Raw genomic sequence first — 27586 nt, 5'->3', positions numbered from 1 at the left:
CTCTCGGAGGGAGGACGCTCTCTCCAGGCGGCGTCCCCGCGTGACTGCGCTTTACATAACCGCGGCCCCGGGCGTCACGGTGGCGTAGTCGGAGCCAGGCCGAATCAGAGCCGCCGGGAGCGCCCCGCCCCGCCCCCTCGCGCTTGATCGACGTCCGCGCGGACCAGCCAGGGGCCCCCGGGCGCCGGAGGGCCCGCCCCCGCGCCCGCGGCCCGCCCTCGCGCGCCCGCCCTGCGCAGCCCGCGGCCGGCCGCCGCCGCCAGGTTGCGCCTGAGACTGTCAGATAAAGCGGCGGGCGGGCGGGCGGCGAGCGCGGCCCGGGCCGGACATGGCGGCGCTCTACGCCTGCACCAAGTGCCACCAGCGCTTCCCCTTCGAGGCGCTGTCTCAGGGGCAGCAGCTGTGCAAGGTGCGCGGGCTGGGGCGGCGGCCGGGAGCTGGGGACGCCCCGGGCGCGGCTCGGAACTCTCGGTCCCGCCGGGACGCCCGCCGGGGTCCCCTCGGGCCGGGTGTGGCCGGCCCGCCTCCCCGGGGAGCGGCGTGGGGGACCCCGGGCCCGGGCTCAGGCCCCGGCAGCCGGCGTGTCCCGGTGCTTAGCAACGGCGGGGGTTTCTTCTGGGCCCGGTGAGGTCGCGGGGAGGGGACGGCGAGTCTCCTGTCTGTCCCCGGCTGGGTCCGCCCTCTCGCCTGCCCCGGTGGCCCTGGGTGCAGATGGAGGAGGGTCCGGGGATTCCCCCTCTCCCGGCTGTGATTGAACCCCGGAGTCAGGTGCTGTCTGTGAGCGTGTCTCGAACTTGCGCTCTTGATGGGCACTTTTAAGCCAGTCGCAAAGTTGGAGGTGGCGAGCCTTCATTACGGAAAAATGAAAAAAAAAAAAAGTATCCGAATGTAGCCTTGGAGCGCACAAATCAAAAGACTTTTTAGCACCTAGCTGGTAGCCTTCCGCCTTGCCCTTAGCATTTTTAACCCCCTAAATGGTAACGTTTTTTTTGTTTGTTTGTTTTTTGTGAACAGAGCAACAATTAAGTCAGCAAGCTCGAGGGAAGTTGCCTTTGACAGAGTCTCAGATATTTCTGAGTGTGTGTCCATTGCGTATGCACACACACACACAAATGCCCATACCTTTTCCTTCCGCCACTTGTGTCCACTGTGTCTGAATGATGTGGTGCTTGAGTGCCCCTTTGGACATAGAAACCATGATTTAACAGTTTGCTTTTGAGACAGGGTCTTCACATTCGTAGCTCCTGGAACTCTTAAGAGTTCCGACGGCCTCGGCCTCCCAAGTGCTTGGATTAAAGTGGGGTGCTGCCTAAAACTAGGATTTTTTTTTTTTCTTTCTTAAGGAATTTTTGTAAACAAACACTTTTAATCTGTTGCCTTCGTTTCACAAGTAATCCTCCTCCGTATCCCACAATGGCAGACTTGGGCATTAAGGTGTCTAATCGCCAATCCGGGGCTTTGTCGAGCATGTATTTGTTTTACTATTTATGAGTAATTCATACAAATTCCTACTCCCACATCAACAGCAGGGAAGTGACTCCGGTATCACAGAGGAGGAAAATAAGGTGCAGAGAGTTGAGTGACTCACTGCAGCTTAGTGGCTGCGCCAGGAGTGTTAGTACCCAGGTCTGCGCCTTGCTGCTGAAGGCTGCCGCCGCTCCCCAGGGCCTGTTGACATGCTCTCCTCCTCTGTTCCAGGAATGCCGGATTGCTCACCCTGTTGTGAAGTGCACCTACTGTAGGACTGAGTACCAGCAGGAGAGGTAGAGTTCTGGTGGATCCCAGTGACGGGGGGGTTTCGTTTTTCTTGCTGTCTTGTTATATAGGTTGGTTTGTTCGGAGACTGCAGCCCAGGCTAGCTCTCAGTTTGAGACGGTCTTTCTCTCCAGCCTCCCTAGGGCCAGGACTAAAAGTGTGAGCCACCACAGCTGCCTTGGGAAATGGAAATCGGTCTGGGTGTGGTGGGTCACATCTTTAATACCAGTAGTCCCGTTGGCTGGAGAGATGGCTAAGTGCTTAAGGGCATGCAGCTGCTCCTCCAGAGGACCAGACGATTAGAGACGCCCATATCAGTTTTCTGACAACCTGTAAATCCAGTTCCAAGGGGATCCAACTCCTCTGGCCTCTGTGGGCAGCTGCGTAGACATGGATATACCTACAGAACACGCATTAAAAAAAAAAAATAGTAAAATTAAAAAAAAATAAATAAGCCAGGCATAGTGGCACAGGTATTTATTTAATCTCGGTGCTCAGGAGTCATAGGCAGGAAAATCTCTGAGTTAAAGGCCAGCCTCGTTAACATAGTCAGCTCCAGGACAGCCAAGGCTATATCTCCATCTGTCTGTCTGGAGAGCACCTTTCTGTTTGAGACAGGGTGTCTCTGTGTGGTCTTGGCAGTGCACGCCACCACACCCTGCTGACCCTGTTTTATACGTTAAGTCGAAAATAACAGCAGGAGCCAGGCGCAGTGGTGCAGCGCTCAGGCGGATTCTCTGTGGGTTCGAGGCCAGCCTGGTCTACAAAGCAAGTCCAGGACAGCCAAGGCCACACAGAGAAACCCTGTCTTGAAAACCCCGAAACAAAAACAACAGTGTTCCTTTTCTCCATTAATTGCAGTACTGGAGAAATAGGCTGTCTGGTCTCAGAGTGAAAGTTGGAGGCCAGCTATACACAGTGAGACAATGTCTTAAAAATAAAATGTAGCCAGGTGCTGTTGGGACATGTCTTTAGCCCCAGCCCTGAGTTTGAGGCCAGCCTGGAATACATAGTGAGTTCCAGGACAACCAGGGCTACACAGAAACCTTGTCTCGAAAACCAAAAAGAAAATAAATTGTGAATAGATTTTTTTTTCCTTTTAAAGTTTCTGCTTATATTTTATGCAGACATAGCACTGTAATGATTGTGTTGTAGCATCTGTTTATTTTTCAGTTGGATGAGGTCTTAGTACGTAGATGAGTAGTCTTTTTTTTTTTTTTTAAGTTTTATGTTTATTGTTAAATGTGTTGATGAGCTCAGCTGCTGGTGAAATAGTGACCCACCCAACGTGGGTGCTGAAACTGAACCTGTGTTCTCTGGAAAAGTAAAAAGTGCTCTTAACTACGCGTCTCTCTAGTCCTAGGATGGCGTCATGCGCAGAGATCCGCTTGCTCCTGCCTCCACAGTGCTAGGGTCAAAGGCGTTACCAGCTAAAACATACAAATATGTAGCCAGTTACATTACAGACAAATGACGCAGTTCCTGCAGATTAAGGAGTATATAGTGCGCAAATTATTTCCTATATACTCCCGATTGTTTGCTTAGATTTTTATTTTATTAGTGCAGTTTTCTGCCACTTTGAAAAAAGAAGTGGGGAGTCCAGCCCGGTGGTGCAGGTCTGTAATCGCAGGGGCTGGTGAGACCTTGACTCAGATCAACAAAGGTGACCACGTGTACAAGGATCAAGGATCTGAAAAGTAAATGACAGGCAGCTTCATTGTTTGTTTTGTTGTTGTTGTTCACCCCAGCCCCCAAGACAGGGTTTCTGTGTGTAACAGCCCTGTAGACTCGGCTGGCCTGGAATTCACAGAGATCCGCCTGCCTCTGCCTCCGAAGTACTAGGATTGCTGCCATGCCCGGCTTCTTGTTGTTGTTGTTGTTTTGAGACAGGGTTTCTCTGTGTAGCCCTGACTGTCCTGGACTCGACATGTAGACCGGGCTGTTCTTGAACACACAGAGATCCACCTGCCTCTGCCTCCCTGAGTGCTGGGATTGCAGGCGTGCGCCACTGCGCCCAGCTGACATACGACTTTAAACACTCAAGTAGGCTGGTTGAGCACTCTGAGCTCGAGAGAGATCCTGTCTCATAAAAACAACAGAAAACACACAGGTACACAAAAAGCTCTCTCACACAAATACCAGCAGTCTCTTAATTGCAGCCCTGGAGAAGCAAGCCTGGTAGACATAATGAGCTACAGACCAACTAGCAAAGCTATGTACCCAGACCCTGTGTCTAAAACCAAAAAGCCTGTAACTCCAGAGAGTTCAGAGAATGAGAATGGCTAAAGGCACTTTCTTTGCTGTACTTACCGCACAGAGACATGTACACACAGATAATTAAAAATTGGCTTGGCAAATACTTTTTTTTTTTCTGAATGTCTGGAGTCAAAGTTGGGGCCTCACATGTGGTCGGCAAGTGATCTCCTTCCGAACTACGTCCACGTAAGCCCCCGGGACTACAGGCTTGCACCATCATGTCCCGAGTTTCCATTTAATTATGTCTTCTGTTCTGACGTGTTTAGTTTTTCTCTTTGTCATTGTATTCTTTTCTTTCTTTTTTTTTTTTCTGTTTTTTTCAAGACAGGGTTTCTCTGTGTAGCCCTGGGTATCTTGGAACTCATTCTGTAGACCAGGCTGGCCTTGAACTCAGAGATCCTCCTGCCTCTGCCTCCTGAGTGCTAGGATCAAAGGCCTGTGCCACTACCAACCTGCATAACATATGTTTTATATGGAAATGAATTTTCTGTGGGCAGGTTGCTTCGCTCCAGCATTTTGGCTACATCACGACCTTTAGATCTTCACAAGGCAAAGGAAGTGTTTATTTTGGACAGTGGCTGACTTAGAGGAATTGCAGATACTAAGTATTTGCCCACAGCATGTATTTCCCATGTCTCATTCCCATGCTCTTCCCTGCTGAAGAGAGTATAGGCTAAGATAATGTGTTGGTCTCAAATTCATGTCGCAGGTATACACCCTCATTCCTCACCGTCAGTTCCTCAGAGACTCATCTGAAGCCTAGAGAATTAGCCTCTTTCCTCGTATTTCCTTCTGGTTTAACACTGTGTTTTGAGGGCCTTCTCTATACATGATAGTTTTAAAGATGGCATAGTTAAAGCTGGTCATGTGGTCTCACATCTGTAGTGCTAGCATTGAGGAGGCAGAGGCAGTAGGTCACAGCCGTTCTCAGCTGCACAGTGAGTTTGCGGCCAGCGTGGGCCGCATGAGGAAAATACCAATCCTGGGGCGGGGGATGGGACACACGGCATTAGCTGAAGTAACTGATTCTCCATCTAAACTGAGTTGTCATGGTTAGTTGACCAAATGTCCAGACTCTGTCAGCTGACCCCTAGTACCTTAGCAATGACAAACTTCTTGGATTTCAGAGGAACATTTTCAGATGTTCTAAGGAAAGTCTGTTTTATTTTTTCTTTAACAGTAAAACCAATACAATATGCAAGAAGTGTGCTCAGAATGTCCAGTTGTATGGAACGGTAAGTAGAATTTCCCTAAACCAAAATCTTAACAGGAGTGAGTGCTTAGATTTCCTCAGAACTTAACTTTCCGGGCCTGGAGCAATGGCTCAGTGGTCGAAAGTACTTGTTCCCAGAGGACCACATGGTGGCCGACAACTCTACTTCCAGGGGATCTGATGCCTCCTCCTAGCTTCTGCGCGCAGTTTACTCATGTAATGTACATATAGACATGCAAACACCCACACGTATAAAATAAAACATTTCCAAATTAGATATATATATAATTTTACCTTCCTTTTTTTCCCCTTCCCCTTCTCCTCTTTTCTCCCTTCTTTCCTGATGTCACAGGTCAGCTTTGTGGTGTTAGTTCTCTCCTTTGTGAGTTCTGGGGATTGGCAAGCGCCTTTGCATGCTGAGTCGTCTCTTTGGTTGTTTTTTTTTTTTTTGAGTCAGGGTCTCACTATGTGGCCCAGATGTCCTGGAACTCCCTCTGTACACTACTAGCCTCAAACTCACAGAGATCCCCCTGTGTCTGCCTCCTGATTGCTGGGATTGAAAGTGTGCGTCACCATGCCTGGCGTGTTTTTGTTTTTGTTTTGAGATAGTGTCTCATGTAGCTCAAGTTGGCCTCAAACTCAACTGTGTTCTGTTGGATTCTTGTTGAAGTCTCATCGTGGACACTCGTGGGTTTTCATTGTTATTTTTTTTATTTAAAAATCAGTAATCCTATGGGGGGGTTACTTTCTATGGTGCTAAGAATTGGGCTTCTTTTGAGCACTTAGGAGCAAATGATGTTGGGAACACGTTTACCCTGTGACATGAACTACAAAGTAGGAATTATTATTATAAAAAAAATAGGCCAGTAGTTTATGATAAACCTAACTTGATCCCTTTTTTGTCTCTAAGCCTAAGCCTTGTCAGTACTGCAACATAATTGCAGCATTTATTGGGAATAAATGCCAACGCTGCACAAATTCAGAGAAGAAGTATGGACCCCCGTATTCTTGCGAGCAATGCAAGCAGCAGTGTGCATTTGACAGGAAAGATGATCGAAAGAAGGTAAGTTGCTGTCTCCTCCTCTTCCTCCTCTTTCTCCTCTTTTGTCTTGTTTTATTTTATTTTACTTTTTAAATTAAATTGGGCCCAAATCAAGTGGGCATAATTCTGAGATCCTTTCCTGCTTCTGTTACCTACCTTGAAGAGTTAGGCTTTGTTTCTTTGGTTTTTTGGTGGTGGTTGTTTGTTTGTTTTAGGGTTGGGTTGTACTATTATCTCTGCTTGAAACCCTCTGGTGGTTTCATTTCTACTCAAGTAAAACCAAAACACTTCCACGCCTGCCAGGTCTTACCCTACCCAGCACTCAGTTTCCTCCTGTATTCGCTCACCTGTGACCATGTGGTCTTCCTTTCACTCTTCAGGCATCCCAGGTTCTTTCCCTCTGCCTTTGTGCTGCCGTGCTTCGCTTTATGCAGCCTTTTCCAGAAAGTTCGGATTGGTTTCTTTGCTTGTAATTTGGATGACACCTCTTTAAAGGAACCTTTTTGTGGGAAGGAAGAGGTGAGACAAGGTCTCATGTAGCCTTGGCTGGCCTTGAACTTTCTCTGTAGCTGAGGAAGACCTGCTGGAGACATTCTGTAGTTTCCTCGGTTCTAACTCACATCATTCCTTCATTGTCTTCATAATGTGTCCTTATAGAAATTACATTCCGTATTCCATGTTTCTTGTCTCATTAGGTTGTGAGCTTTCTCCATCTTTTTCCTCTCTTGAAATTCTGGTGGCCTGGACACAGTAAGGAGTTAGTAAGGAAATACTTAGGAACAGAGAATGTAGTTAGTCGTCCCGAAGCCCTGTCAATGCCAGTGAAACGTTTGGGCTCTCAAGGCTTCCTCTTGCTAATTATTAAATTATAGTAGAGGGATATAACTTTCGTTGATGAGCATATTTCTGCCTGCCAGCCGGGCACCTTCCTTAAATAAGACGCTTGAAAAGCTGTGTTAGTAATCAGTAGATACCTTTAGTGCTGTTCTTCCCTGACTACAGAGATGGCTCAGAGGAGAAGAGCACTAGCTGCTCTTCCAGAGGCCCCAGGTTTGATTCCTAGCACCCACATAGATGCTCACGGCTGTCTGTATCCAGTCCCAGAGAATCCAACACCCTTTCTGGCCTCTCAGTGCACTGCACATACATGGTACACAGACATACATGAGGCAGAACATGAATACATATAAGATAAAAAAAATAAAGGGACAAAAGGCCTCTGTCCACTTGCAGGGATAGGGAGCTGCCTGGGCTTTGTAGCACCCTTGGTCTGAATTGAGTCCTGTCTCATTCCAGAGCTAGCTGAATGATCTTGGGCAAGTTGTTCTCATTATGTGTCCATTTCTTTTTCTTTCCTGATGGGAATAACAGCTACAGCAGAGAAACAGGGAGACTGAATGAAGTAGTTATAGAAAATAGCTTTTCGGTTTTGTTTGTTTGAGACAAGCTCTCACTGTGTAGCCCTGGATGGCCTTGAACTCACAGCTATCTGCCTGCTCTGCCTCCTGAGTTACTGTTTGAGCCGCCACAATCGACTTTTGTATGTTTTTAAGATATGGTTTTCTGTAACCTAGACATCCTTGTACTCTCTCTGTAGTAAGAGTGGCCTGAATTCCTGGTCCTCTTGCCTGCATCTTCTGGATTATGAGCATGTGTCACCACACTGAAATTTAAAAAAAAAAAAATTTTTTTTTTTAAAGATTTATTTATTATGTATACAATGTTATGCCTGCAGGCCAGAAGAGGGCACTGGATCTCATTGTAGATGGTTGTGAGTCACCATGTGGTTGCTGGGAATTGAATTCAGGACCTTTGGAAGAGCAGCCAGTGCTCTTAACATCTGAGCCATTTCTCCAGCCCAATAAAAATTTTTTAATTTAAATTTTTATTTTTTATTTAAAAATATTTTAAGTTAGGCTAGGCAATGGTGGTATATACCTTTAATCCCAGTACTCAGGAGGCAGAGATATGTGGATCTCTGAGTTTGAGGCCAGCCTGGTGAAGTCTATAATGGGTTCTAGGACAGCCAGGGCTACACAGAAAATCCCTGTCTCAGAAAAAACAAAGAAAAAATTTAAGCTAAAATATACATCCTTCTCCTCCCCACTTCTCTTTCCTCTCCCTTCAACCTCTGCTATATCCCCTTCTCCCTCCCTCTCAAGTTTCAGGCCCTCTTCTCTGTAATTGCTACAGACCTACTTATAAACACATAAATATATAAATAACACCCTCAGTCCATTTACTGTTATTTGTGTGTATATTATTTCAGAACTGACCACTGACCACTTGGTACTGGATAACGATTAGGGGGCTCATCCCTGGCAAACATTATTTCTCCTGCTTTCAGCATTCCTTAGTTCCCTGTAGTCTAGATAAAATTACTAATTTTTAAAAAATATTTATTTATTATGGATACAATGTCTGTCTGCATGTACACCTGCAGGCCAGAAGAGGGCACCAGATCTCATTATAGATGGCTGTGAGCCACCATGACGTTGCTGGGAACTGAACTCAGCACCCCTGGAAGAGCAGCTGGTGCTCCTAACCTCTGAGCCATCTCTCCAGCCCCTAAAATTATTCATTTTGAGCCTGGCACATAACTTAGTAAGTGATTTCTGTAATTTTAAAATCTTGTTAGTATTAGTTTTACTAATTTTTAATAATTTGCTTATTTTCATTAATTGTCAAATTTGTCATGTTCCTATTTTATTAATTACAATCCTTCCCTAAGGGTTGGCTTTTTGTTTTTTGAAACAGGATATTTTTTTTTTTTAAAGCATGGATTCCTTCCTTCCTTCCTTCCTTCCTTCCTTCCTTCCTTCCTTCCTTCCTTTCTTATTTATACAACATTCTGCCTATACACCATCTTACTATAGATGGTTATGAGCCATCATGTGGTTGCTGGGAATTGAACTCAGGACCTCTGGAAGAGCAGGCAGTGCTCTTAACCTCTGAGCCGTCTCTCCAGCCCCTGAAACAGGATCTTAATTCAGTTGCCTGACCTGGAACTCACTTTGTCACACAGGCGGGCCTTAGCCACTAGACCTGTCTTGGATTTTTTTTTCAAGCAGAGTTAGAGTTTAATAGGAAAAGGTGTTGGGGGCTTAGGGATTAAGAGCTCTGGCTGCCCTCACAGAGGACCTGGATTCAGTTCCCAGCTCCCTCATGACAGTGCTTAATCACCTGTAACTCCAGCCCCTCTTCTGACCTCCAAAGGCACCAGGCATGTATGTGGTACACAGGCATTCATGCAGACAGAACACCCACACACATAAAATAGGATAAATCTAAAATGTTTTTGTTTTAAAGGTGTTGGTTCAGGTATCGTGGCACATGTCTTTAACCCCAGCACATAGGAGGAAGAGGCAAATGGATCTCTGTGAGCTACGTAGTGAGTTCCTGGTGAGACCTGTCTCAAAAGAAAAAAAAAAAAAGTTTCTCTGTGTAGCCCTGGCTGTCAGGGAACTCGCTCTGTAGATCAGTTTGGCCTCAAACTCAGACATCTGCCTGCCTCTCCTCCTGAGTGCTGGGATTAAAAGCATGTGGCATAAATTAATTTTTATGTGTGTGGCACCAATATCAAGTGGCTCATGTACATTGTCACCGAGTCCTCTGTGACTTGCCCCATGCCCACACAGCTTGCAAGGGGCAGCGGTTCTAGCGGCTCCGGCTCATGGTCTTAGTGCTCGTGGTCTCAGTACTGATCTTACCTCCTCCTCTTAATTTGTCTCATCTTTCAGGTAGATGGGAAGCTACTGTGCTGGTTGTGTACACTGTCGTACAAGCGTGTCCTTCAGAAGACCAAAGAGCAGAGGAAGCACCTGAGCAGCTCTTCTCGAGCCAGCCACCAGGAGAAGGAGCAGTACAGCCGCCTCAGTGGCGGCAGCCATTACAACAGGTAACCCCAGGTGCACAAGAGGACCATAGGAGCTGGGAGGGCAGGGACCACGTTTCTGCACTCCATTGAGGAGATGCCATCTCGTAGATGCTTCCCTGTTGTTACCAGCCTTTAGGAAGCCTCTTGCTTGCTCTGCTTTATAGTTCCCATGTCTCCAAGGGCCACGGAGGTCTCTGTATCGTGTCTTTAAGGTCTGTGCAACTTCTAAGTGCAGTTCTCAACTTTGTCTTGCATAATCTCTTCAGGATTGGATATTTTGCTTTCTGGCTAGGGACAGTATTTTGAACAAATAGTTGATAGGTCTTCTAGACTTTCTCAGGGTGGGGGCCAGTCAAAAATGTCCTTTTGTCGCTGGCAGAAGCTTCCTTTTAGAGTATGTACAGGAACGCTGAGAATTGGAGCTTTAGGTTTAATCCCGTCTCTAGCAAGTTTTTTCATGGACAATGAGGAAGAGAAAAGTGTTACCTCTCTTAGGGTTATTGTGAAGGCAAATTACATAGTACATGAATAGCAGTTTGTTTTCTAATGACAGTATTCAATGGGTTTTAGCTGTTTTTTGTTATTACTGTCATTAAGGGTTTGTTTGTTCTCTAGGCATTATTAAGAACTCTCATGGGCCAGGCACTCTGCTGGGAATTCAGGGACGAATAAAAGCCATGCTGCTCTCGGTAGTGTGCCGTTTGGTAGAGAAGACAGACTTGTAATCAAATCATTGCAGGCTAATGTAGTGGCCACTACTTTAAAAACCTGTCAAGGTTCAGGCAGGAAACACAGTTTTAATTAACTGCCTGGGAAGTCAGGAAGGCTGGCTTGGAGAAGAGCCTGCCGCAACTATCCCAGCTGGATTAGTCCTGCTAGGTGAGGATGAGGCACCCTCGTAGAGGGACTAGTGCTTGCAGAGGGCCAGAGGATGTGAGCCCACACAGAGCCCCTGAGTACATCAGACCATTGTGCTTCTGGAAACCGTAGGAGGAGGAATGGGCCCTGTTCCCCTCATCAGGGCCAGTGGGCAGCCACTGAGGGGCCCATGCAAGGGAAGGGCCCAGCCTATGTTGGCAGCAATCGCCCTGCCTGTAGAGAAGGCACTGAAAGAAAAGGTAGCTAAGGACTGGGGTAGAGGCCAGTGTAGTGCTTGCCTGACATTCTCAAGGCCTTGGATTCACACCTCTTCCCGGTGGGGCTGTTCTTTTTGTGTAATTATAGGTAAGCTTAGAAATGTTACAGGAAGGCCGGGCATGGTGGTGCACGCCTTTAATCCCGGCAGAGGCAGAGGCAGAGGCAGGTGGATCTTCGTGAGTTCGAGGCCAGCCTGATCTACAAAGTGAGTCCAGAACAACCAGGGCTATTGCACAGAGAAACCCTGTCTCAAAAAAACAAAACAAAACAAAACAAAAAAGCCCAAATAAACAAAAAAAGAAATGTTACAGGAACCTCACCTCAGCCTGGAGGTTGAGGTAACCGTAGCACTCAAGGTAGAAGCAGAAGGCTCAGGAGTTCAAGGCCAGCCACATCTACATGATGCCCTCTATGTCATGCCCTCACATAATCTAACTTCTCCCACCCTTACCCCTACCACACACATACAAAGAACCATCCTGAGCCCATGCCTCAAGAAAGTAAGAAGGTACTTTGGAGTGAAGATTATAAGAAATGTATCAATACATATTGGTAGTTGCTGAGTCAATAAAGGATAGTTCTCAGGTTTCTCATGTGGATGAACAAATATTACTTAAAAGAAAAAACCAGGAAGGGGAGGAGGAGGTTCCGTTTTCGAAATGCTTTGTTTGAAGTTCTAGCAGAATTGTTTATAGCTGAGCTGGGAACTGCGAAGACTCAAACATGAGTCAGTACTAGTACATTAAAAAAAATCACTTAGACCAGGCATGTTGGCGCATGGGAGTCCAGGACAGCCAAGGCCACACAGAGAAACTCTTTTAAAAACAGCAACAGTGAAAATCACTTAGAATCCAGCAATGGCAGTACAGTGCTTTTAATGCCAGCACTCAGGAGGCAGAGGCAAGTGGATCTCTGTGAGTTTGAGGCCAGCCTAGTCTATAGAGTGAGTTCCAAGACAGCCAAGGCTACAAGGCTACACAGAGAAACCCTGTCTCAGAGAAAGAAAGAAAAGAAAACCTCACTAGGCGTGGAGATGATTTTTATATCAAGAGCCCTGCGGCCTCACTAAGTTTCATTCAGTAGGGTGTCTGGAGTCTGCGTGTGGCCCCAGGGTTTCAGGATTCTAGTGGAGGTGAGCCCAGGAAGCAGCGTTTTCCTCCCCTGTAAAAAACCATGCTGTTTGATGTACAACTTAAGAGCAAAAACTGAGAACAGATGTTGAAGCATTCAGTATTTTAGAAGTAGGAAGCAGCCATCCTCAAAATAGGATATCTGAGGGATCAAAAGTTCCAAGAGTGATAGAGCAGCCACTGGGATCCCATGCTGAAGAGTCAGGGAAGAAGTGTAAGTGGGTGAGGAGGTGGCCCAGCAGTTAAGAGCACTTCCAGAGGGCCTGGGTTCATTTCTCAGCACCTACAGGGTGGCTGAGGTCCTGTGATTTTTAATCCAAGGGAAACTGGCAACCTGTGCGTCCAAGCATCCAAACCTATAAACTACCTTTTAGGCCAGGTATGGTGGCTCACACCTTTAATCCCAGCACTTGGGAGGCAGAGGCAGGTGGATCTCTGTGAGTTCAAGGCAAGCCTGGTCTACAAAGTGAGTCCAGGACAGCCAGGGCTAGCTACACAGAGAAACCCTGTCTCAAAAAAACCAAAAACCAAACCAAACAAACCACCTCAGTAGATTTTATTAATCAAAAATAATAAGCTGTTGGACAGAACAAATTGTTGGTCCATTTGATAGACTTTCCTTGGAGTGTTTTATTAATCTTTGATTTCTAATGTGTGTCTCTCTCTTTTTGCCATCAAAAGCCAGAAAACACTTTCTACATCTTCAATTCAAAATGAAATCCCAAAGAAAAAATCCAAGTTTGAGTCAATCACAACTAACGGAGACAGGTGAGCCAGCTGAAGTGTGAGTGCATGCACACTTGGAATGCATACACAGTTCTTGAGTACACGTGAGAGTATACCGTGCAGCTAGCCAGGGTCCCGAGTGGCCAGTTAGAAGTGCTGTGCTAGTCACTTTATAGTTGAGAGATAATTGATACTGAGAGCTGGTTATCAATTGGATATAAGAATTTAGGTGTCATAGTGGCTCATGCCTGTAATCTCAAAACTTGGGAGGTTGAGGCAGGTGGGAAGCCTTGAGTTCAAGGCCAGACTGATGTAAATAGATAGTCCCAGGCCACCCTGAACTAGAGATTGAGGCTCTGCCTCAAAAAAAAAAAAAAAAACAAAACAAAAACATAAATAAGTTATTTGAGTGTGATGGCACACTCCTTTAATCCAGCACTAGGGAGGCAGAGGCAGATAGATCTGTGTGAGTTCAAAGCCAGCCAGGGCTACATAGTGAAACCCTCTTCCAAAAAAAAGCATATTTACAACTAGCAACTGCATTAAGTGTAGTTAAATTCTTCGGTCCACTCAGGAAGTCTAAGAAGTGAGGTGCTGAAACGTTCTGTGTGGTCTGTGCCTGTAGCCTCCTCTGGGAAGAGTTGGTTTAGAGACAGAACAGAGGCAAGGTGAAGGCAGTGCATGTCTGTCAGAATGTTCCACACTTCTTTGGACCTTTTCCTACTGATGCTGGGACAGGCAAGAATAAGATTCCGTTCAGTGTTTTTGTTTCATTTTGGCCTAAATTCATGTTTTCCTTCCGGCTTTCCTCTGTCTTCCTCAGCTGTGCTTCCTCTCATGTGCTGCTTTGTCCTAATACCCAGAGCCGGTCCCAGCAGAGTCTTGGAGCCATCCATTCTCCTGTTCCTCCAGGCCCAGGCATCCTGAAGTGAGACCACCTCACACTTCCCCAAAGGCCTTGGAATCTTCTCCACTCTGAAAACTGGCCTTCACAGCACTCCCTCCCAACCGGTGTGGCCGAGAGGGTCTTTCCAGGGCTGGCTGCTGCTTTCTCTCATAGAACGTAAAGTCTGGAGGCTACTCTTCCCTGTTGTATTCTTTATTTACTTGATTTCAGGTCCTACCAAGGTAGTGTTTGTTGACACTAGTTTAATTGGTTTTCAACTTCTTGAATCCTCTGGAAATGCTTACCTTTTTCAGATTGTATGTGGGAAAGAACTATGCAGACCAATTTTCTGGTCTCTTCCTCTGTTCTTTTGAGCAGCTGGTCTTAAGTGTTTTGAAGAAAACAGATGTGTACATCTTCTTTGATCATCCTGTCAAAACTGCTTTAAGGAACAAACTTTTTGAAGCCCTAGAAATCAGGCCACTAAAGTCCAGACCTGTGCTCTCAGGTCCTTCTGCTTGCTTACACCCAGACTTTGTCAGTGGTCTGGGAGAGCTCATTCACAAGCTCCAGTTCAGCCAGCCCAGTCTTCAGTAGCTTTGCCTCTTCCCAGCCTATTTATTCTTTCGGTGTTGCCATTAGTCTTACTGTCTGTTGCCTTGGATGCACTAAGCTAAACCCTCAGGCTCTCTGTGCAGATTCTTGAATCACATCCAGCCACAAGTAAGGATAGCTTTTCTCAATGGGGTGCTAGTCCTTTCCTTAGCTACTTGGTCTTTTTTTTTTTTTTTTTTTTTTTTTGAGACAGGGTTTCTCTGTGTAGCCTGGGCTGGCCTGGACTCACTTTGTAGATCATGCTGGCTTTGAACTTACAGAGATGGGCCTGCCTCTGCCTCTCAGGTGCTGGGATTAGAGGTGCAGCACCGCGCCTGGCAGCTGCTTGGTCTTTTATTACATCCTCCAGAGACTCTGGACAGCGAAAGGTCATTTCCCCCTGTACTGGTTTTGTGTGTGTGTGATGGGAAAGTGCTCTGTCACCAGGCTGTATCTCCAGCCTCACACTGATTTTAAAAGTTACTAATTCTTATTTTATTTATGTTAGAGATAGAGTCTCGCTGTGTGCTTTTGGTTCTGGAGCTTGGGGTATAGTCCAGGCTGACCCCAAGCTTGAGGTAGATCACTAAGTACAGGCTATGCCACCATGTTTATCTTATAATCTGAGTCTTTAGATAATTTTTTCTGCCAGAGAAGTGTTCGTCTGTAAACACATTCCCTTGGAATGTTCCCTTATTATTAGTGCTTTTAATTACCTAGTCTGTTTACTTGCATTTCTTTGCAATATTCATAACAACAAAAAGTACATTTTGCTGTCCTTAGTTTTTGTGGGGTTTGTCCTGCTCTTTTACTTTACTTTTAAAGCATTCTGAAGCCAGGCTGGAGGTACACACCTATAATCCCAGCCAGCACTCGGGAGTGGAGGCAGGAGGATCAAGAGTTCAGTGTCATCCTAAGCACATACGGAATTGAAATCAGGAGTTCATGAGGCACTGTTTCAAAAAAAAAAAAAACAACAAAAGAGGCATTTCTTTATTTTATATTCATTTTTAATATTCAAACAAAATTTTTTATTTATAAATACGGAATGACTCAGAAATTTGCATGTCCTTCTTGGACAGGGCCATGCTAATCTGTGTATTGTTCAAGTTTTAATGTATGTGTTGCCAAAGGAAGCACTTCATATACTGTGTGTGTGTGTGTGTGTGTGTGTGTGTGTGTGTGTGTGTAAGTGTAATGGGGGGGCATGTAGAGGGGACCTCATGTTTCCCAGGATGATTGTCCCATCTATCCCTCCTGAGTTTTGGAATTACAAGCATGGGCCACTCTGCCAGGCTTATGTGGTACTAGGATCCAGCCCAGGGCCTTGTGTGTGCTAGGCAAGCACTCTGTCAGCTAAGGTGCTTTCCAAGCCCTAAAAATGTGCAGCTGCAGAGTAACAGGGAGCGCTTGCTTCCTGAGTAGGTGGAGGGCCCTTAGTTTCAGTCTCCAACACTAATTTTCTTTCTTTCTTTCTTTCTTTTTTTTTTTTTTTTTTTTTTTTTTTTTTTTTTTTTTTTTTTTTTTTGGTTGGTTGGGTTTTTTGAGACAGGGTTTCTCTGTGTAGCCTGTAGCCTTGGCTGTCCTGGACTCGCTTTTTAAACCAGGTTGGCCTTGAACTCACAGCCATCTACCTCCCTCTACCTCCGAGTGCTAGAATCAAAGGCACGTGCTACCCCAACCAGTTGATGGTTTATTTATTTTCATGTGCATTGGTGCTTTGCCTGTACGCGTCTGTGTGGGGTGTCAGATTCCTAGAACTGGAGTTATACACAACTCTGTGGGTGCTGAGACTTGAGCCTGGGTCCTCTGGAAGAGGAGCCAGTCCTCTTAACTGCTGAGCCATCCCTCCCGCTCTGACTAATTTTTTTTTTTTTTTTTAATTTATGGTTTTACTCTTTAATTTCTTGTGTCTTCCTCATGTTGCTTCATGGCAGTTTTATGTCAGTTTTATACTGCTACATTCTCTTATTTAATATTTAGGCATATTTTATTCTCTTTCTTTCTCTTTCTCATTTGAGACAGGATTTCCAGGCTGGTATTAAATTGATAAGCAAAAAGTTAAGAAGCAGTCCTGAAACTTTCTGTGGAGACGCAGGCTTGGACCTCAGGGATCTGCCTGCCTCCATATGTGCCTCCCAGGTGATAGAATCAGTGAAGAGTAGCACAGTGCCCAGCCTCCCCTCTTGCTCACCGTCCTGTAGCTTCCCATGTGGTGGACAGGACACATTATCTTAGCTTTGTCTGATGCTTTGATACTTACACGGTGTCTTTTTGGTTTTTTTGAGACAGGGTTTCTCTATGTAGCCCGGACTCACTTTATAGCCCAGGCTGGCCTCAAACTCACAGCCATCCACGTGCTTCCCAGGGTGCTGGGATTACAGGTGTGCAGCACCGCGCCTGGCTACACGGGTTTATTTTTCAGTACCTCTGCTCAGTGTTCCCTAATTCACTGGGTAAAGTGTCCTGTTCTGAGGAATGTGAGTTAGACGGTGTTTCTTCCTTGAGACAGTGCACCAGCCACTCTTCATCAACTGCTAAGTGCTAAGAGCAGTCGAAAAGCCAACTCGGCAGTGGGGGGCAGCCAGGTACCTACAGTTTGTCATTTCCAAAGGACCTTTGAAACCTCATTTTTTTCCCCTCTGCCCTTGAGCTGTGCCTGCAGTATTGGGCTTCCTTGTAGACTTTGGTGATGGCCTCGGGACCAGTGTGCTATGTTATCACTGCATCCTGTTTTGGTTCACCCAGGGAAAATAGCTGTTTTGAGAGCAGGTCTTGTTGCATAGCACAAGCTGGCCTTGAATTTCCAGCCTCTTCACTTCAGCCTCTTAGCACAGAACCTGTTCGTTTATTGAAAGCTTTCAGAAAAGACAGGAAATGTCTTGGAGAAGCAATAAGATCCTTGTGTGTGGAAGCAGTTGGAAAGACAAGCTTTCTGCCTTGCTAATCAGTTGTTACTTTTCATTTCAAGTACTGACTGAGCTAGGATCCAGAGTCAGAGGGATCAGGCCCTGATACAGAGTAGACTGGGCTGGATTTTTCAACAGTCAGTTCTGCAAGAGTAATTCCTATGGCTGATGCTGAAGCTCAGTGTAAGAGCACTTGCCTCTTGTGGATAAGGCCCTAGGTTCACTCCTCAGTACTGCCAATAGCAGCAATAACAGAAATACTCTCCTAAGAAACAGGTAGAGCAGAGCATTTGGTGCTTTGGAGACAATGAAAAGTTACAGGAGATTAGCCAAGTACCCTGTGCCCTTGCTTGTTATAGTTAGGAGTTTAAATAGACTCTGTTGGGTTGGGGAAGACATGTTCTGGTGGGTATTGAAACAAATACAAGGAAACTTGTAGCTCTGAACTTGGAGGAGACTGATGGTCCTTATCCTGATGCTGGTCTTACCGTTCCAAGAGCATGCATGTGCCTCACTTAGAACATGAGTCTAGTCTTTCTCGGATGCTTCATTCCAGGTGCTTCACGTGGACGGGGCCGTGCTGTTAGCAGTGTTGTCCCCCAGCCCCAGCCAGAGAGTTTGCCTTGTTAACTGTGCAGGGTGTGCAGTGAGAGGCCTGCTGTTGGCAGTTTCCTCCTTAGAGAAATGCTGCACACCAGCTGCCGTGAGATTAAGGAAAGCTCGAATGTAAAGAGGCTGCTGTTCTGTTGACAGAGGGTTAGGATCAGGATCCAGGTTTGTGTATTGCTTTAAAGATTGTTGAGGGGAGCTGGGTACAGGCCTTTAATCCCAGCCTGCAGGAGAGGCAGAGGCAGCTGGATCTCTGTGAGTTCAAAGCCAGCCTGGTGTACAAAGCAAAAATACAGGGACAGCCAGGGTTGTTAACACAGAGAAACCCTGTCTCGAAAAACCAGAAGGAAAAAAAAAAAAGGCCTGTTGAGAGAAGTAAACAAAGAAAACTTCCCTGGGATTCCCTGGAGGAAGACAGGAAGCAACATTTGGCAGTGATTCCTTGTTTAGTCAGAGGCACCTTTGACACCATTGAAAATTTTGGATCCTTACCCAGGAAACTTCCTATTGTAGACTCAGAAAAGATTCTGCATATAATTTCGGAGCCTTGCAGAGTCCCTGAGATGGGAGAAATTAGGAGGGTCTACAAGGACACGGGAGTCACCAGCGCTCTGATGAAATGCAGTTGTAGAAAGCATGCAGTGTAGCTGGGATCTGCCACCTCCGTCTCCTCCACTAAGCATCACAGAATTCTTTTTGTTGTTGTTGGAGACAAGGTCTCCACTGTAGCTCAGACTGTCCTGAATTGACCATATAGCCCAGGCTGGCCTCAGACTCACGGTGATCCTCCTGCCTCAGCATGTTGAATATTGAGATTACTGGCTACCATTGCGGCAAGGGAGCCAGTCTCCATCCTTTGCACCCCATCTTCTTAGGGGAGACTGGCTGCTTCCAGGGTGGGCGCCACATTTTCTTCGGAGCAGAAACTCTCACAGGACATTAGAGCTGAGCATGTGCTTAAGCACGCCGGTCTCTGCAGGGCTCTGGGAAGGTGTAATCACAGACAGGCTGTGTCAGCAGTGACGTGCTGGGGAGGTGCAGTGAGCCGGCAGCAGTCCCTTGGCTGGGGGTGCCGTGTCTGCTTTGCTCCCACATGAGAAGTGTGGGTGTATTGTTTGGGTTGGCATCGTTTTCTGATGACCACCTTTCCTGTGCAGTTCAGGTCCAGCAGATACAGAGTGTGATGTGGATGAAGCGATGTGCCTGATGGCGGCAATTCAGATTGATACTGAAGCCCCTGAGTTTACCAGCAAGTGACTGGAGTAAAGGACTGGGACCTTAAGTAGAGAAAAGTTTTTCCAATCAAGTTATGAAATTTCCCTCTCGTTCTCTATCCAGCTTTTCCCCAGACCTAGCTCTGGATTCACCGGGCACTGACCACTTTGTCATCATTGCCCAGCTGAAGGAAGAGGTGGCCACTCTGAAAAAGATGTTGCATCAGAAGGATCAGATGATCTTAGAGAAAGAGAAGAAGGTATGAGTTCATTAATGCCCTTCAGGCCGGAGGTTCATGAGAGTAAGATCTGTAGAATGGGTGTGACTCTTACCCTCTGTTGGGTACTTCCATAGGTGGCTGAAAAGAAAACCTGTCATCAGGTGGGGCTTCCCTGGGAAGAGGTGCCTGTTTGCCAAGGTGACTCATGGGATGGCGCTCTGTTGGTCAGTCCGCCTCAGCCTAGGGGTTCAGAGAGCTGGTTTTCTCAGCATTTCCAAGGAGCTCCCACTTCTCAGACAGGACATTATTTAATGAAGCCAACGAGCACGGTGTTATAAAAACAGGTCAGGCTGAGGGTGCAGCTCAGCTGCAAAATGCTTGCCTCGCACATGCCCAGCAGGCTTGGGGTTCAGTCTCCAGCAGAGAGCATATAACAGGTGTCTGTGTGTGTGTCCAGGAGGGGCCAGGTTATTGGGGATTAACCCAGGGTCTTGTGTGTGAGAGGAAATGCTGTATCACTGAACTACGGTTCTAGCTAACATACTGTTTAGTATGAGCCGACATAGAAAGTTGCCATCTCAAGGTAGAGAAATTCCATTAACTGTGTGCCAGGCATGCTGGCACAAACCTATGATCCTAGCAGTTAGGAGGCTATGCCAGAAGATAATGAGTTCTAGACCTACCTGGACTCTGTCTAAGAAAGAAGAAAAGCCAGGTGTGGTGGCACATGCCTTTCTTCCGAGCACTCAGGGAAGCTGAGGCAGAGCAGGCGAATTTCTGTGAGTTCGAGGCCAGCCTGGTCTACAAAGGGAATCCAGGACAGCAAAAGATACTGAAAAACCCTGTCTCAAAAATAAAAAAAAAAAAAAAAAGAAGACGGAGGAAAAGGGGCGAAGGTGCTAAGTGAGTACAGAATTGAGATATGAAAATCCAGTTGTAATGGAAATGTTTAATACCCTCAGGCTCAAAGGACCTGATAACCAAGTCTCACCTCTCCCTGGAGTGTGCTTTGTTTGTTTGTTTGTTTTTGAGACAGGGTTTCTCTGTGTAGCCTTGACTCGCTTTGTAAGACCATGATATCCTATAACTCACAGTGATTCCTCTGCCTCTCAAGTGCTGGGATTAAAGGCATGTGCCACCATGCCTGGCTTGGAGTACCCTTCTTGTCGACTATTTTTAGATTTTTTTTTTTCCCTAACTGTCCTGGAACTCCCTTTGTAGACCAGACTGGCCTTGAATTTAGAGATCTGCCTATCTCCTCCTCCCAGGCACTGGGATTAAAAGCATGAGCCATCGATGCCTGGCTTAGATGCCTGGCAGGCCTCTGTACCCACTGAACCACTTCCCTGACCCTTGTTCTACTTTTTGAGGTAGTGTTCTTGCAGTAGAGCCCTCACTTCCTGGAACTTGCCTCGCAGACCAGGCTGTTCTTGCACTGTGGCAGTCCTTCTGCTTTTCCTCCCAAGTGCTGGGACTAGAAGTACATGCTAGAGCTGCATATGGATCAGGCTGGCTTTGAATTCATATCAGCTCAGCATGACTTTGAACTTCTGATCTTCTGTTTCTCTAGTTCTGGGGTTACAGGCATGTACTGCCATGCCTGGTGTAAATTGTGTAGAAGTTCCCATGCTCTCGTGTAGTTTTCAGGGCATCCTAGAGACTGAAACCAAGGCCTTGGGCGTGTTAGGCAAGCGTGTAACCACTTTGCATCCCCAGAACCTGTCTGTTTTTCCAGTCTGCTGTGTGACTGACAGATGACAGTCACCCACATTTCTTGGACCAAACGAGAATGTCACAGGTGGACTTCTCCACAGTAGGGACCAGATGAGTGCTTGTGTCCTCTGTGAAGAACTAAAAACTTGGAAAAAAAGCAAATAGTGCTTGTATCCCGTGGCTTTCAGGACCAAGAGCACATTTCCCAGTTAGGACACCACTTTTGCCACACTGTGCCTGCCTGTCTGTAGCCCCATCTGTGGCTGCTGTAAAGTCATCAGCCATTGAAATAACAGCCCTTGGCGGCGTATCTGTGTGACTCTGTCCATACTGTTCCCTTTATTGGATACCCTTCTCTTCCCCCTCCATGCCTGTTGCTACTATATCTCCCCTCAGTTCACCAATCACTGTCTGCATAGTTCTCCCTCTCTTGAGTTTAACGTTGGAAGTCAGCTCAGTATTAACACTGTGGTCCTCTTGGTGTTAAACTCTTACACCTCAGGCTATTATAAAGATTGGACAGAGTACAAGTTAATTTATAAAAATAATAATGCCAGCAAGATGGCTGAACAGGTGTAGGTGCTTGCCACCAAACCCAGCGCCCTGGGTTTTATCTTGAGGATGTGCGTGGTAGAGAGAGCTGACTTCTTGAGTTCTCCTCTGCCGTCTGCATGCTCACCATTGCTCTCACTCCCACATCTAAGTAGATAAGCAAATGTAACTTAGCAAATGTTTTTAATAAAGTGATAGTTGACTAGGGTGGCTCAGTTGGTAAGGTGCTGGCTTTGAAAGCCTGGCAACCAGAATTGGATTTCTGAAACTCATATAAAGGCAAAAGGAGAGAATCAGCTCCATTTAGCTATCCTCTGACCTCCAGGTATGTGCTGTGCTACTTGTGGGCCCAAACATTTGATATACAAATAATAATAGGAAAAATTATATAAAGTAATAAATGAAGATTGAATGAAGTAATAAAACCAGCCTTTTGATAAGCTAGGGTCAGTTAGGAGGGGAGGAGGACCTTCCCTATCAGTGGACAAGGGGAAGAGCTTAGGGGGAGAAGACACAGGGAGGGATTAGGAGGAGATGAGGGAGAGGGCTATAGCTGGGATACAAAGTGGATAAATTGTAATAAATAATAAAAAAAATTTAAATAAAAAATAAACAAAAACAGCCTTTTGGAACTGATAGCAGTGATTACTCTCAAAACTCCTCAAACCCAGTCAGCTTGTGAGTGAGCATTAGGGGTTGGTGGTACTGTCAAGTCTTAAAGGTATTGGTAGTTTCAGTATGGAAAGTTTTTCGCTGTTGTTGCTTTGGGTGTGTTTGTTTTGGACGGTGCCTCACTGTATCGCCTACACTGGCCTTGAACTCAAGGTAGCCCTCCCACTGGGGTCTCTCGGGTGTTTGCATTTGTTCGCTGCCATCCTGACCCCCGCTGAAATGTTTACTCAGAGCTGGGGAGCTGCTGTAACGAGGAATGTGGGTGCCTTCCCATGATTCTCTCCCTTTCTGCTTTCTTTTGTTTGTTTTCTGTATAATAAAATTTTATTACTTTCACAATTTCTCGTTCCCACAGTTTCATGACATTTAGTACACTTAACATTTTTGTACAATGAATTGGAAATATTTTTACCTTAATTTTATTTTTATTAATTACAGTTTATTCACTTTGTATCCCAGCTGTAGCCCCCTTCCCCATCCCCTCCCAATCCCACCCTCTCTCCCTCTTCTTCTCCTATGCCCCTCCCCCAGTCCACTGATAGGAGAGGTCCTCTTCCCCTTCCATCTGACCCTAGTCTATCATGTCTCACTCATCAGGACTGGCTTCATTGTCTTCCTCTGTGGACTGGTAAGGCTGCTTCCCCCTCAGGGGGAGCTGATCAAAGAGCCTGGGTAATGAAACCCAAAAAAGAAAGAAAGGGAGGTATTGAAGGGGAGAAGTGAAAAAAGAGGGAAGGATAAAGAAAGGTGGTGAGCTCAGGAGTTAATGAACCTTCAGAAAAGCTTTAAGGAAAAAGGGTGCTGTGTGGCTTTGATGAAGTATGGATGGCAGGAGGGCCCTGGTTCCACTGAATGGTAAGACCGACTGTTTAGATCTGAAACCAAGACACTTACCATTATCAAGGAGTTCCTTCAAGTCATTATGATATTTTTCTCCAGATTACGGAGCTAAAGGCTGATTTTCAGTACCAGGAGTCTCAGACGCGGGCCAAAATGAACCAAATGGAGAAAACCCATAAGGAGGTCACAGAGCAACTGCAGGTGAGTGTGCTTGCAATGGTGTTTGATGACCATCCTTAGATCTCTCTTTTCCAAATAGAGCACATGAACCTCCTTAAGACATTGCTTTATTTAAGTTGCATGTGTTTTCGTCTTTTTCTCTCAAAAACTGGATTTGACAAATGTGTTCTTTGATTTAATACACCAGATGTGCGTCCAGATGTCTGAATTGTGTATCTGCTTATCGTGCTCATTAAGACTTTGTGGTTTGACTGTGTTGGGTACATTATCTTTTCGTAACAGTAGTCCCAAAGAGATCAAGGCTCCCCAAATGGACCTCTGCCAGACCCTTCTTTCAAGTCACAGAACTTCCTGTTGGTCCCTTCTCAGGACTAGTTCCTGCCTCTCCATTTTCCTCCGGTTACATCTACACAGACAGCTGCTCTTAGCTCTTAGCGTTATTTTTTGTTGTTTTGTGTTGTGTTGTTTTTCTATACAGGGTTTCTCTGTGTAGCCCTGGCTGTCCTGGAACTCGAGACCAGGCTGGCCTCAAACACAGAGATCTCCTGCCTCTATCTGGGTGTTGGGATTAAAGGTGTGCACCACCACCGGCTGCCATTCTTATTACTCACTAAACTTATTCTGCAAGGAAACACACACTATTCTGTGGAAACTGTCCTTGTGCTGACTTTATGTTTTTTTATTTTTAATTTTTAGGCCAAAAACCGAGAGCTTCTTAAACAAGCAGCTGCTTTGTCCAAGAGCAAGAAGTCTGAGAAGTCAGGCACCATAACATCTCCATAAAGACCCCGAGAAGGCTCCCAGCGACGACAGCCCATGCTCTGGGGTCAGGGTTGGCAATCTGGCTGTGCTCTGGGAATTGTGCTTTCTTACAAAATCTCTATGTCCTTACCGTTACCCTTCTCTGTGCGAATGTAGTGGGCTGAATGGAAACAGCTGGTTTGTGCCCTGCTATGGCTGCATGCTGAGTGTTTGGGCTTCAGACCCGCTCCTCCTCCTCCTCCTCCCCCTCCTCCCCCCTTCGTGCTCCGCCCTCTCTGTTTTAGTACTTTGTTTCTATAGTGGTGACTACTCGGTGTTGTGTGCAGAGTCTCTGTCCACCCCACCCCTGCCATCCCCATGGGCAAGCAGTCTGTCATCAGCTGTGCGTCACTGCCACCCTCTGGACCTTGAAAACTGCCACCTTGAGACTTCGTGCAGTGAGAGATGCTTTCTCTCACCAATAAACCTTTTGCTTCAGGGTATACTCTTGGGTTTTTCCAGGTATATTATGTATGACCTTTGTACTATGTATAGACAGAGTTTTATTTATTTTTAAAAAGGAAACCTTTTCTTGATAAAGGAACGATGGTAGCACAGCTAGTTCTTCTTGTAAAAGCGATGCCTCCTTGAAAAAAGAAAAAAATCCAGTCCTGCTAGCTTTTACTAAAAGAATCCAATCTTTTCTTTCCGTTACCTTAGAGTCTTAATGCTAAGGTAAATGTTGGAGGCATAAGTGTGGAGCTAAGTGCCTTTTGGAGGATCCCGTGGAAGAGCATTTGAGGAGATACTTAAGGAAGGTTGCAGAGACTTGACCAGTCTGTCTTTAAGTAAGGGCAGAAAGAATGGTTGTCCAGGTTGTACTGGACACTTCCCCACTCTATCTACCCCTCCTTCTTTTACATGATTTTAAATCCCCACACTGCCACTTCTTTTTTAAAAACATACCTGTTTCTTGCTTAGGTCAGCTGTCATACCAGGTTGTCATTAGAATACGTTTTTGTTTTTCAACATGAACAGATTCAAGTGGGGTAAGATTTGAACTGGTGTGTTTTTTGAGGGTGGGTGAGGGTTGGTTAGGTGTGGGCTGTGTGAAGGGGAGAAATCTCACTTTTCTTCCCTCCCTTCTCTCAGCCCATCCTGTGTGCTCCCTCTTTTTAACGGGAATGTTTAGGAAACAAGTGCTCCTGCAAGCAGCCGGGCCTGCCTGAGTGCCCTTCTCCCACCCTGACCCAGCATGATGTTGGAAGGGATATGTTTGTGTGCGGAGCCGCACTCTTCAATCTTGGTTGAAAGTGTGGAGTTAGAGCTGATCATGATGGCAGGTGACATTAGCACCACAGTCCACCAGCATTGGAGCTGTCACGTTCACTTGTTCATTTGCTCTGTAGTTTGTGATGGCGTTCCCTGAAGAGACACGACATGAGTGGCTCTTTCTGACAAGATGCTTATGTATCACTGTCGTAGGGAATACAGTTTTCCCTTCTAAGCAGGGAAAATGCCTCGCTAAATCACTTTGTAACTTTTTGAGTGAGAAACTTTTAGGTAAAGGTAATTGATGATACAATATTTTTCAGATACATTTGTGTTGTTTGTGGGGAAAAAAGCGTAGAAAAAGAACGACAGTCAGGGTTTCTTAAACAAAAAGTAAGACTGAGAAATTGTGGATGTGACATGTGACAATATACAAACGCTTATTTAGTTTTATACTACACCTTTTTTAAGGTCTTAGCATTTAATATTCAGCAAACCCATGCATTTTCTAAACTACCATGAGCTCCTGAAAGATAAAGAGGAAACCTCAGTCCTAAGATGTTGATTTTTAAAAAAATCATGACAGCATTTTACCATGAAATTGAGTAACTTTTGGTAACACCTTCCGTTTCTTTGTATGTTTGTAATAATGGACATTTTAAAACATAGGAATGTTTTGGTTTGTACAGACTTTGACATATGTGTGTTAATAAAAATTCATATTGACTCATGAATGTATTGATTCAGTTGCTGGGTTCTGTTTTTCTCCTTCCTCTCCTCTCCCTTGCTTTCGCTTCCCATCTCCCCTTCCTGTTTTGTTTTCTGTGCTTGGGGTGGAACCCAGGGCCTTGTTCAGGCTGGGTAATTGAACCACTGAGCTGTGCAAGCCTCATGTTTTTCTTGCTGATTCTCTATAAACATATCCTACTGTTTGCTGGCACCGTAAAAATAGTTTATCCTGTTTGTGGACTAATCCAGAATTTAAAACCTGTCAGCACTATCAAAGGGTTCTAGTTACTGTAAGACAAATGACCCTCAAATTTAAATAACTTGAAACAATTTTAATATGCCTACAGACCCTGCTGGGGTAATTTCTTTTTTATTTTATTGTTTGGTGTTTCAAGACAGGGTTTCTCTGTGTAGCCTTAGATGTCCTGGACTTTGTAGACCAGGCTGGTCTTGAATTCACAGAGATTGGCCTGCCTCTGCTTCCTGAGTGCTGGGATCAAAGGCTTGTGCCACTAATATATATTGGATAATTTCAGCAGAGCAAGGACAAGAGTTGTTTTCTGTTCCATATCTAGATTTTCAGCTAGGAAAATTAAAAGTCCATGGGGCTGGAATTTAAATGCTCACGAGCTGGGAGAGGAGGAAATGGAACATCCCTTCTGTATAGTGTAGCCTTCCCTGGCATGGTGGCCTTGAGGTAACCAGACTTAGACAGCACCTGAAGACTCCAGGCTGCCATGTTCTAGTGGATGGAACACTACCTGTGTTCTTCCTTATATGCTTCCGAGGTCACGTGTCCTCATGGCTACGGTTTACTCACTGGTAAAGCAGTCAGAAACCCACACACTCCGGGAGAGGTCATATCGTTTCTCCTGATAGTTTAATGACAAGGTAGAAGTGTTTGTGGGGTGGAAGCTATTATCAGAAAATCAGATCTGCCACTACCTTCTGGAACTAAAACATCCAAGACACCACAGCAATAGCTGCAATGTCCTGTCTTCAGGCGACATTTTTCCTGACTTCTCCAATAGCCTATTGGTTGCAGAGACAAAATTACCAATGCTATCATTCAGCATGAGAAGAGGGGACCCACGTGTTCCTGCCACCAGCAAGAATCACAGGTTGTGGCTGGAGAGCTGGCTCGCTGGTTAGGAGCACGGACGGCTCTTCCAGGGAACCCGGGTTCCGTTCCCGGCACCCACGTGGTAGTTCATAGTCATCTGTGACTCCAGTTCCAAGGGATCTGCCCGCCTCACCTGGCCTTTGAGGACACCGGTGCATGTGGTACACAGATAACATACGCAAGCAGAACAGCCGT

At 45.9% G+C, this 27586-nt stretch overlaps 1 protein-coding gene and 1 non-coding gene across 3 annotated transcripts; one reads left to right on the top strand and one right to left on the bottom strand.

Annotated features, from left to right (window-relative positions):
* Nucleotides 1-265: 265 nt before the first annotated feature.
* On the top strand, nucleotides 266-26267 carry Fam76a (family with sequence similarity 76 member A). Of its 2 annotated transcripts, XM_055611425.1 has the most exons (9): nucleotides 266-409; nucleotides 1699-1763; nucleotides 5192-5246; nucleotides 6135-6287; nucleotides 10007-10164; nucleotides 13092-13178; nucleotides 19473-19608; nucleotides 23446-23547; nucleotides 24223-26267. In XM_055611425.1, exons 1-9 carry the CDS (start codon nucleotides 329-331, stop codon nucleotides 24307-24309), a joined length of 924 nt encoding a protein of 307 aa, XP_055467400.1. In that variant the 5' UTR covers nucleotides 266-328; the 3' UTR covers nucleotides 24310-26267. The 2 variants fall into 2 exon arrangements, with proteins under 2 accessions (XP_055467400.1, XP_055467401.1); XM_055611426.1 differs by lacking the exon at nucleotides 13092-13178.
* Nucleotides 15654-15756, bottom strand: LOC129680016 (U6 spliceosomal RNA). The gene has a single exon (XR_008720614.1). It is a non-coding gene; the product is annotated as a U6 spliceosomal RNA (small nuclear RNA).
* Nucleotides 26268-27586: the final 1319 nt, after the last annotated feature.

This window comes from Psammomys obesus, unplaced genomic scaffold, assembly GCF_907164565.1.
Source record: "Psammomys obesus unplaced genomic scaffold, mPsaObe1.curated_primary_1811, whole genome shotgun sequence".
Lineage (NCBI taxonomy): Eukaryota > Metazoa > Chordata > Mammalia > Rodentia > Muridae > Psammomys > Psammomys obesus.
The sequence above is the reverse complement of the archived record's forward strand: the minus strand, read 5'-3'. Positions and strand labels throughout refer to the sequence as shown.

Bases quoted from the DNA above. Each gene is read 5' to 3' on its own strand.
- Fam76a (XM_055611425.1), top strand. From the start codon at position 329: ATGGCGGCGCTCTACGCCTGCACCAAGTGCCACCAGCGCTTCCCCTTC. The intron at 10,165-13,091 runs GTAACCCCAGGT...TGCCATCAAAAG, and splicing joins GGCGGCAGCCATTACAACAG to CCAGAAAACACTTTCTACAT. The intron at 13,179-19,472 runs GTGAGCCAGCTG...TTCTCTATCCAG, and splicing joins ATCACAACTAACGGAGACAG to CTTTTCCCCAGACCTAGCTC.